The sequence below is a fragment of the Humulus lupulus genome, chromosome 8, assembly GCF_963169125.1.
Source record: "Humulus lupulus chromosome 8, drHumLupu1.1, whole genome shotgun sequence".
Taxonomy (NCBI): Eukaryota; Viridiplantae; Streptophyta; class Magnoliopsida; order Rosales; family Cannabaceae; genus Humulus; species Humulus lupulus.
Window position 1 is genome coordinate 28676963 of NC_084800.1, and position 10640 is coordinate 28687602.

The following is a 10640-nucleotide window of genomic DNA, read 5'->3' on the forward strand; positions in this document are numbered from 1 at the left end:
CAGCTGAGAGGGCCGAAGATCAGATTTGGAAGGAAAGCGCTGTTAGGCGCGATGCCAGGAGGACAGTGCCTCCACTTATTGGATTCAGTCGTGGTGGTGGTTCCAGCGAGCAGAAGAGGAAGGCCCCAGATTCCTTTGTTCCTCCCAGTTCTGATAGAAGGGCACGGGGTGCTTCCACTGGCCGTCAGGGTGGCAGTGATAACTGGAGGAGTTTTCCAATGTGTCCGCGGTGCAGGCGACGACACCAGGGTGAGTGCAGGATCAGGGCCTGTTTTGTTTGTGGGAGTGCCAGTCATCTGAAGAAGGATTGCCCTCAAGTTAAGAAGGAGGAGCAGAAGCAGAGTGACAGTTTTGCTCCTGCCAGGGTATTCACTTTGACACAGACCGAGGCGGAGGCTAGCCCCTCAATTGTGACAGGTCAGATCTCTAGTGCTGGTTCTCAATATACTGCATTATTTGATTCAGGGGCTACCCATTCATTTGTATCTGCTAGAGTGATAGATCAGCTTTGTAGACCTAGTGGTGTGTATGCTAGGGGATTTCAGACTTTGTTGCCAACAGGAGAATTGGTAGTCTCTAGGAAGTGGATTAGAGCATTGCCAGTAGAGGTAGATGGTAGGGAACTGTTTGTTGATCTGATTGAGTTAGAGATGGGTGATTTTGATATGATTTTGGGAATGGATTGGTTATCAAAGTATGGGGCAACGATTGACTGCAAGCGCAGAATGGTGACTTTTGAACCAGAAGGGGAGGTACCCTTTGTGTTTGTGGGGACAGTTAGTGGACCATGAGTACCAATGATTTCAGCATTGAAGGCTAGAGACCTGATGCAGGAAGGTTGCATAGGATTCCTAGCGAGCGTTGTGGATACCTCTAGGGTGGTGTCGGTTGGATCGGGTGAGACTAGATTGGTGTGTGAGTTTCTGGATTTGTTTCCAGCGGATCTGCCAGGGTTGCCTCCGTAGCGGGAGATTGACTTTGTTATAGAATTGGTACCAAGAGCGGAGCCAGTATCTAAGACACCTTATAGAATGGCTCCGGCAGAGTTAAAAGAATTGAAGATTCAGTTGCAGGAGTTACTTGATTTGGGGTTCATCAGACCGAGTTTCTCGCCATGGGGTGCTCCAGTGTTGTTCGTTAAGAAAAAGGATGGGTCCCTTAGGAAGTGTATTGATCACAGGGAGCTAAACAAGTTAACCATAAAGAACAAGTATCCACTGCCTAGGATCGACGATTTATTTGATCAGCTACAGGGAAGAACAGTGTTTTCCAAGATAGATCTCCGATCAGGTTACCATCAGTTAAGGATTAAAGAGGAGGACATACCAAAGACTGCTTTCCGAACGAGGTATGGACATTATGAATTCCTGGCTATGTCCTTTGGATTAACCAATGCCCCAGCAGCCTTCATGGACATGAAGAATAGGGTTTTCAAGGATTATCTGGACAAGTTTGTGATTGTATTCATCGACAACATCCTAGTGTACTCTCAGTCAGAGACAGAGCACGAGCATCATTTACGATTGGTTCTACAGCGGTTGAGAGAGCATAAGTTATATGCTAAGTTCAGTAAGTGTGAGTTCTGGTTACCACAAGTTACATTTCTGAACCATATTGTTAGTAAGGAGGGGATTCTGGTTGACCCAAGTAAGATTGAGGCGGTCAGAGATTAGCCTAGACCGAGCAATGTCCCTGAAGTGAGAAGTTTTTTGGGTTTAGCAGGGTATTATCGGCGGTTTGTTGAGGGGTTCTCCAGAATAGCTACGCCATTGACAGAACTGACAAAGAAGAAGACAAGATATGTCTGGACGGACAGATGTGAGAACAATTTTAAGGAGTTGAAGCGGCGATTGATCACTGCGCCAATGCTAAGCTTGCCGACAGAGAATGAAAAGTTTGTGGTTTACTGTGATGCTTCCAGACAGGGTTTGGAGTGCGTGCTGATGCAAGCTGGTAAAGTGATAGCCTATGCATCGAGGCAGTTGAAGGAATACGAGCAGAGATATCCTACGCATGACCTGGAGTTGGCAGCGGTGGTGTTTGCACTTAAGATTTGGAGGCATTACCTTTATGGTGAGAAGTGCGAGATATACACCGACCATAAGAGCTTAAAGTATTTCTTTACTCAAAAGGATCTGAATATGCGCCAGAGGCGGTGGCTGGAGTTGGTTAAGGATTATGATTGCGATGTCCTATACCATCCTGGGAAGGCTAATGTAGTGGCTGATGCATTGAGTCGGAAAGGCCCAGGACAGTTGTTTAGTTCGAGGCAGATATCTGACAAGTTAGCTGAGGAGATGACCAGAGCAGGTATAGAGTTGGTGGTTGGTCAATTGGCCAACATCACTCTTCAGTCTACACTCCTTGAGAGGATCAAGGAAGCGCAAGGGAAAGATTCCCAGTTGAGAGGTCATAGAGAGAGTGCCTTAGTCGGAGCGACTAAGGACTTTTCCATTTCAGAGATGGGGTTACTGAAATACAAGGGCCGGATTTGTGTTCCGATGGATCTTGATATCCGGCGAGAGATCCTAGATGAATCACATACCACTCCCTATTCTTTGCACCCGGGGACGACGAAGATGTACCAGGACTTGAGAGCTCTATATTGGTGGTCGGGCATGAAGAGGGATGTGGTGGATTATGTGGCTAAGTGCTTAACATGCCAGCAGGTTAAGGCTGAGCACCAGAGGCCATCATGGTTGTTGCAGCCTCTGGGGATTCCAGAATGGAAGTGAGAAGATATTACTATGGACTTTGTGGTTGGTTTGCCGAGAACTGTGGGACAGCATGACTCGGTGTGGGTGATTGTGGATAGGTATACCAAGTCCGCCCACTTTCTGCCTGTTAGGACAACTTATACTGTGGAGCAATATGCTGAGTTGTATGTGAAGGAGATTGTTCGACTTCATGGGGCTCCGAGGTCGTTAGTATCCAACAGAGACCCCACCTTCACCTCCAAGTTTTGGGAGAGTCTGCAGAAGGCTATGGGCACGCAGTTACGGTTTAGTACCGCTTATCATCCTCAAATGAATGGGCAGTCTGAGAGGACGATTCAGATATTGGAGGATATGGTGCGAGCCTGTGTGCTTGATTTTGGGGGATCATGGAGTAAGTATCTCCCTTTGATCGAGTTCTCGTACAATAATAGTTATTAGGCGACTATCGGAATGGCTTCGTACGAGATGCTTTACGGAAGGAAGTGTAGATCACCTATTCATTGGGATGAGATAGGTGAGAGGAAATATCTGGGTCCAGAGATGGTTCAGAGGACCAATGAGGCGATTGAGAAGATTAGAGCGCGTATGCTCGCCTCCCAGAGTCGACAGAAAAGTTATTCAGACCTGAAACGCAGGAGCGTGGAATTTCAGGTTGGTGACCATGTGTTCCTTAGGGTTTCACCCATGAGGGGTGTGAAACGGTTTGGTGTTCAGGGCAAGTTGAGCCCTAGGTTTGTTGGCCCCTTCGAGATTCTGGAACGAGTTGGAGAGGTAGCTTACAGACCAGCGATGCCTCCAGCTTTATCGGGGGTTCATGATGTTTTCCATGTATCCATGCTCCGAAAGTATATGTTAGATTCAACGCATGTTCTAAGTTTTGAGAATCTGGAGCTTGATCAGGATTTGACCTATGAGGAAAAGCTGGTTCAGATTCTTGACCGAAAAGATAAAGTCTTGAGGAGCAAGACCATCGCCTTGGTGAAAGTGTTGTGGAGAAACAACAAGGTTGAGGAGGCGACGTGGGAACTTGAGTCAGAGATGAGGGAGCGGTACCCCGAGTTGTTCAGGTAATATTGAGGACGAAATTTCTATAAGGAGGGGATAGTTGTAACGACCCGAATTTGCTAATAAGGCTTAGGGCCTCGATTAGTGTGCCTGGAGGGCAATAATTGGATTATTATGTTAATGTATGAATTAATGTGAATATATGATAATGATGCATGTTTAGTTGAGTTAAATGTGCATGTGGGCCCCGTCTGGATATTAGGGGCATAAATGTGATAGATGCGATAAACGTGATAAATGTTATATATATGTGATATGTCTGTGCAACACGATCTGAGACAGTCCTAGGGAGCGGTTAGCCAGAAAGTCACAATGGGGTTGAGATTCAGTCTCGGGGTGAGTCGAGGGGTAATTTGGGTACTAGGTGTGTTATGGGATTATCGGGTTATGGAAATAAATATTTGGAGATATATTTGAGGATAGAATGTCTAGGAGGGAATATTGGGGAAATTTACCATTTTGCCCTCGGGGACGTTTTGGTACCCCGAGCCTTGAGGTCACTACATAGACTTAAGTGGAATAAAACAAAACTTAGAATTGTGTAGAGCATTCAGAAACTGACTCTTTCCCTTTCTCTCTCTCGAGGTGGTCATTCTTCTTCCCTCCATTTGAAGATTGGGAGAATTCTTGGTGGAATCAAGAATAAGGACTAAGGAGTTCAGCTGGGATTTAGGGAGCTTGGAGCCTGGAGCATAAGGGGCTGGTTCTAAGGTTTAATTCAACAAGGGGTAAGCTTCAATTATAAAGAATATGTTTAGAATTACAGCTGGTTTGTTAGAGTTTGCATGTTAGTTAAGTTTGATTTGTTCTTGAGTGTTTTGGTTGAATTTGGAGCTAGACTCTGTTGGGTTTTGAAGCTGATTCTGTGTTAGAAATTATTATGGTGATAAACTGGGACTGTTAGCTTAGCTTTGGGGAGGTTTGGTTTGAAGGAAATGCAGGAAAAAGGGTGAGAAATCTGGGTTCGGAGGTGAAGGCCGCGACCCTAGGAGTCGCGGCGCGCGCGGCCATGGGAGGCCGAGAAGTTCATGCGCACCGTGACCCGTGTGGGTGTCAGTGAGGTGCTAGCCTCTGTTTCGAGGCTAGCCACGGCGCTTGAGGATGGGGCCGTGGCTCTTAGAGCTAGTTTGTGTGTTTTAAGGGATTTTAGGTTTAGGAACTCAATGGTTAAGGCTCGGGATGGATTTTATCACCCGGATTGATAGAATTCAAGGTCTCGGAGGTTAGAGTTATGGCTTGAAGTTATTTAATGGATTAGAACTTGATGGATGAATATGGTTATTGTGTTGTGACTAGGGTTTCGGCGAGGCTCAAGTTAGAGGACTGTGCTCAGGACATCGGTGCTCGGTGAGCTCGGGACTCAGGTAAGAAAACCCTTGTTCCCATAGAGCTTGTATGCAGGGTTGAGCCCAATGTGTTTGATTAGAACTGGTATGCAGGACTGAGCCCAATGTGTTTGAGCTGCAGGGCGTAGCCCTTTAACTGAATTTGCTAGAATTCTGTACTTGCTTATTATGATATGAATGTTATTATGGGAATGATCGGCAAGAGTCGGGAACGGTGTAGGCCGAGGTCGGCAAGGGCCGGGAACGACGTTGGGCATGTTAAGTGCAAGGCCGAGTACGGCAAGGGGTCGGGAACAACGTTGAGCACGTGGAGTGCGAGTTGCCAGGGCGAGACCCTAAAAGGATACCTGGGATATCCTCACGGTGTGGACCGCGAACCCAGGGCCTGGTAAACGCCTGGGACGGCTAGGCTGTATATGTTTAGCCCATTGGTGGCCTGTTTATATGCTTGATATATGTGTTGCATATGTTATCTGTTTGTGGGTTTTCTTGCTGGGCTTCGGCTCACAGATGCTTTGTGGTGCAGGTAAGGGTAAGGAGAAAGCCAACCAACCATGAGTGTAGCAGGCATGAGGCGGCGTGTACATGTTTGGCCAGCCTGGCTGCCACAACCAGTGGATTTTGGGAGATGTTTGTAAATAAACTTAGATTTTGTCGTTTAGTCGACTTAGTTCAGTTTATAAGTTGTAAATATTTCTAAACTGTATTTTGGGATCCCAAGTGTTAAACTTTTATGATTTTTAATGAAATGGAATAATTTCTAAAGTTTTTCCTCTATTTATGGCTTAATTACACTATTTGACTTAAAACCTCGATTAGCGAGTTGAAAGCACATTTTTAAACTCACTTAGTAACGGCTCTAAGGAAGTAGGGCATTACACTTCTCATAGGCAAAGCTACTGTGTACTCAAATAGTCAATCATCGATTCATCTATGCAAGAATCCGGTTTACCATGAGAAAACCAAGCACATCGATATTAGACTATTTTGGATTAGAGAGAAGATTGAAGATGAAGTAGTTGAGCTGGAAAAGGTGAAGATAGAAGAAAATCTTGCTGACATTGGTACTAAGGTGTTATCTGTAGGCAAATTCAGGCATTGCTTGGATTTGCTTAACCTTAGTAACTAAGCAAGGATTTTATGGTCCACTGTCAAAGTCAAAGACAACTTTGCTGAAGCTAGGATTTGAAGAAAAGAGGTGGAATTTGTGGAGATCTTTCCTTCAAATCCTAACTAACCCAACTGTATTAGCTGTCAACTAATCTTGGCAGCCTATATATATGTTGTTGTCTTTCATTTCAGAGGGTGTGAGAAAAAGAGAGTGTGAAAGGAAGAGGAGAGAAGTTGTATTGAGAGAAAGAGAGAATACAGAGAAAGAGAATTTGAGCGTGGGTATTGTGAGGACTGAGAGAAAAACACAAATGTTAGAAAGTGTTTGAGATTAGAACCTTAGAGAGAGAAAGGTTCTTGGGAGTCCTGAAGTGCTTGTTCTCAATTGTAATTGTATTCAGAGATTGCATCGATTGATGATGATGATACTGGATCAAACAGGATGTAGGCCAGATTGATCTGGTTCGAACCTCTATAAAATTTATGGGTGTTCTTCCTTTATTTTTCTGCATTTAACTTTTGATTACTAGCCTGTCATTATAACTAATCTGATATATTAGTTATTGCAATTGTTTTATGTCATTGCTGATTGAATTATAAGAATCTTGATCACAGAAAACATAAGAGTTTTCCTACAACTGTATTTCTCTCGCTTTCCGTGTATTGGTTACAAGTAAAGATGATCGCGAAGGGTATGGTGTTTTCTATGGTGGGAAAGTTACACAGCAAAGAGAAAGATGATCAACTGCTTACCTTTCCCACTCTCAAGCACCAAAAAGAGGTACCTTATCTACATTTAATACTAAATTCTTTATACAAACCATACAATGTTAAGGACTATTTGCAATCTCATAAACAAATTTCTCAGCTTGAAAAGATGGTTCATAGAATGAGTTTTCTGGAACTTTGTAAAGCAATAGACAATTTCAGTATGGCTAATGTGATAGGAAAAGGAAAGACTGGAACAATGTACAAGGCCACTCTTCCAAATGGCTGGTTTCTTGCGGTCAAGAAGATAGATGACTCCCCACATAATAAAAGCCTATTTGTATCTTATCTCTTAGCTTTGGCTAGAATGAAACATGACAATAGGAATGTGGTGATTCAAATATGAAGGCTACAACTCAGCAATGCAGCTGTGATGTGGATTTGTTTGATTGGAGAATCATTGTGGATGCAGATGATTTCATGTTGGAATCATCTTTGGCAAGGACAAAACAGTAAAGTTTTGTACGACACATTAGTGGCAAGGACAAAATAGTTTGTTAGAAGATTTTATTTTTTCTTTTCTACATGAGGCACAAAAGGGGGAGAATCTTTTGAGGGCCTAAGGGCCTAACAAAATAGAAAGATAGGAGAAAAATATAATGAGAGAGGTATTTTAAGTAGATGAAGAATGTTTAGCATCAAAATGAAAGAGTGAATTGTAGTGATATTTTTTGGTAATAATAGAGACTATTAAGCATAAATATTGAAATTATCCCCATAAATCAAGAGTAGTGATTTAGCATTCTTCCTATGAAAATGCATGCAATGAACCTGTCCAAAATAATAAATTTGAATCTTTTGTCCTTTCTTGGAAAATAGGAAGAATTGTTGGGTCGAAAAGTAATATAAAGAGAAGAGAGAATTGCAATTTCTGATTTCCTATGTATGTCCCCACAAGAAGAACGATAGGCAAGGAGTATATTGCAATCTGTGATATATTTCTTTGTTTTTAGATCAATTTAATTTAATTTTTTAATTTATGGAATTGGCCCAGATACAAATACGGCCCAAAGAAAGAAAACCTAACTAGGGTTTCTAATACACATATATACCTCTTTTGTTTTGTGCCTCCATTTCTAGGGTTGTTCGTCCTTCTTGGCCAGTTCCCTCTCATCATCGCAGAGTCAGATCTAAGAAGAGGTAAGCAGCCATGGTTAAGCACAACAATGTCATCCCTAACGGGCATTTCAAGAAACATTGGCAGAACTACGTGAAGACTTGGTTCAACCAACCAGCAAGGAAGACGAGGAGAAGGATTGCTCGCCAGAAGAAGGCTGTGAAGATCTTCCCCAGGCCTACAGCTGGATCCCTTCGTCCAGTTGTTCATGGACAGACTTTGAAGTACAATATGAAGGTTCGGGCTGGCAGGGGCTTTTCACTGGAAGAGCTCAAGGCCGCTGGAATTCCAAAGAAGCTCGCACCCACCATTGGAATATCTGTTGATCACCGCCGTCGGAACCGTTCCTTGGAGGGCCTGCAGTCTAATGTTCAGAGGCTCAAAACTTACAAGGCCAAACTTGTTGTCTTCCCAAGGCGTGCTCGCAAGTTCAAGGCTGGAGACTCTGCCCCAGAGGAGTTGGCCAATGCTACCCAGGTCCAAGGCAAGTACTTGCCTATTGCTCGTGAGAAGCCAGCATTTGAGCTCGTTAAGATTACAGATGATATGAAGTCATTCAAGGCCTACAACAAGCTCAGGCTAGAGCGTACAAATGAACGCCATCTCGGTGCTAGGTTGAAGAGGGCAGCAGAGGCTGAGAAGGAAGAGAAGAAGTAGACAGTTTTGCATTTATTCCAAAGAATTTTGCTTTTTGGGTTGGACCCTAATTTCTCAACTATATAGACTTTGTTGTTTTGTTTTGTTTCGTTTTGTTTTGTGATGTTAGTTAAGTTGAAGATCTTTAAGTAATTTTATGGTTGCATTGCTGATTGCACTGTTGGTAAATTCATCTTATTTTGTGATGTTAGCTAAGTTGAAGTTTTTTAAATGATTTTATGGTTGCAGTGCTATTGGTAAATTCATCATATTCTCAATTTTTTTATTTAATTATGAATGTTTGAGATTTGTTGACATGACATTGACAATGCTGCCTCATTGCTCTGCAACGTCATCCTCTTCTTCTCATCATCGGGTCAGTTCCTTCCATTCTTTACAACTTAAAGTTATTAGTAAAGTTTACACAACTTAAAGTTTTCCACTTTACAAACATCCTTCTATGGAGGAGGATTAGGAAGAGGTAACGGTAATTTTGAAGTTATAAAAGTAAAGGTATGTCTGCTATGTAAATATGATTATAATGAAATCAAATTAATTCCTAGCCTTTGTTTGCTTAAGCTAACAGCTCCCAATTTCACCATCAAAGGTGATCAAAAGTAAAATCCTAGCACTCTATTAATTAATTAAATCATAAATCTCAACATCCAAATAAATATAACCCAAATTATAAGGTTTGTTGAATTGTTTAACCTTTGCGTCATCAAGTTCAAGTTTTTTGTTGCTGATTATCATTATCATTAGGCATTGATTTGAGTGGTTGTTTAAAGAAGCATTGCTTTGTTGGTTCCGCATAACCAGCAGTTTTAGTTGAATCGTTTAACGTTTGACTCGCCCAGTTCAAGTTGACAGACTACGGTAGTTTTGTTTCTAACAGAGATCTAATTTTCACATCTTGCATATTGTGAATCCTATCACATGCAGTCTTCTCCCTTATGATCTGCATAACCCGCGTGGCTCTTCACGGCTGTATTCTGAGATCATTCCACACCCTGCAATGCAATGCGGCCATGCACTCGTGTTCTCTAGCACTGCCTCCACCAAAGCAGTTTTACCGGCCATGCCTGTACAGAATCCAAAAGACAAGTAGTGTTCATCATTAATCAACCAATGCCATATTTTTTTAACTTTAAACAACGTAGTCTCTAACTCACCGAGAATCCCAGTGTAGCAAGAGAGAGGGCACATCAGTGTGGTGGATTTTGATAAAAGCATGGGTTTCGGAGTCTGATGAGGTTGTAGTCTTCCCATGTCGTTAAACCCCAAACCAACTCATCTTTCTTGAAATCAGCACGCCCAGAAACCACAACTTTGCACACACCATATCTGTTAATAGGTTGCATACATATATCATATTTATTAAACATTAATTTAAAAAATAAATTGATTAAGTTGATGATGAGCACTTACCAAGCCAGGGGAGCAGAAAATATACTTGGTGAGTAGAGATTGTTGGGTTTTCTTCATAGTGAAATGCTTAAAGGGGTCACAGGACAAGTAGAAGTTTTTGAGCAAAACTGCGTTGGAGCCCGGTGGAACTTGCAATCGTATGGTACTAGTGGTGGTCAACATGCCTGTCTCTACTAGAGTACCGGACACGTAGTCCCTCAAAATGACCTGCTTGTTGCTCACTACTTCTGCCATTTCTACTCTCAAAATGCAGTAGAATACAATTAACTACTGTTGGTTGATTAAATGATTCTGCTTCTGTCTTGCCTCAACCTCATATGTCTATTTATGGAAGAGAATATCAGCACCCGTTTCTAAACACAAACTAGTATCTAAGCAATTGGTGACGGTAAAGCTAGCTACATATAGTTTTTTTTGCTAACATAGTCTGTCATGTCAAGTACTTTTCCAAGA

The 10640-nt window shown here is 42.5% G+C and overlaps 1 protein-coding gene across 1 annotated transcript; it reads left to right on the forward strand.

The window, feature by feature from the left end:
- The first annotated feature begins 8044 nt into the window (after window positions 1-8044).
- LOC133796564 (large ribosomal subunit protein eL13z-like) lies at window positions 8045-9021 on the forward strand. Its single transcript, XM_062234141.1, has one exon. The coding sequence runs from the start codon at window positions 8157-8159 to the stop codon at window positions 8778-8780; it is 624 nt and encodes a 207-aa protein (XP_062090125.1). The 5' UTR covers window positions 8045-8156; the 3' UTR covers window positions 8781-9021.
- The last annotated feature ends 1619 nt before the right edge of the window (window positions 9022-10640 follow it).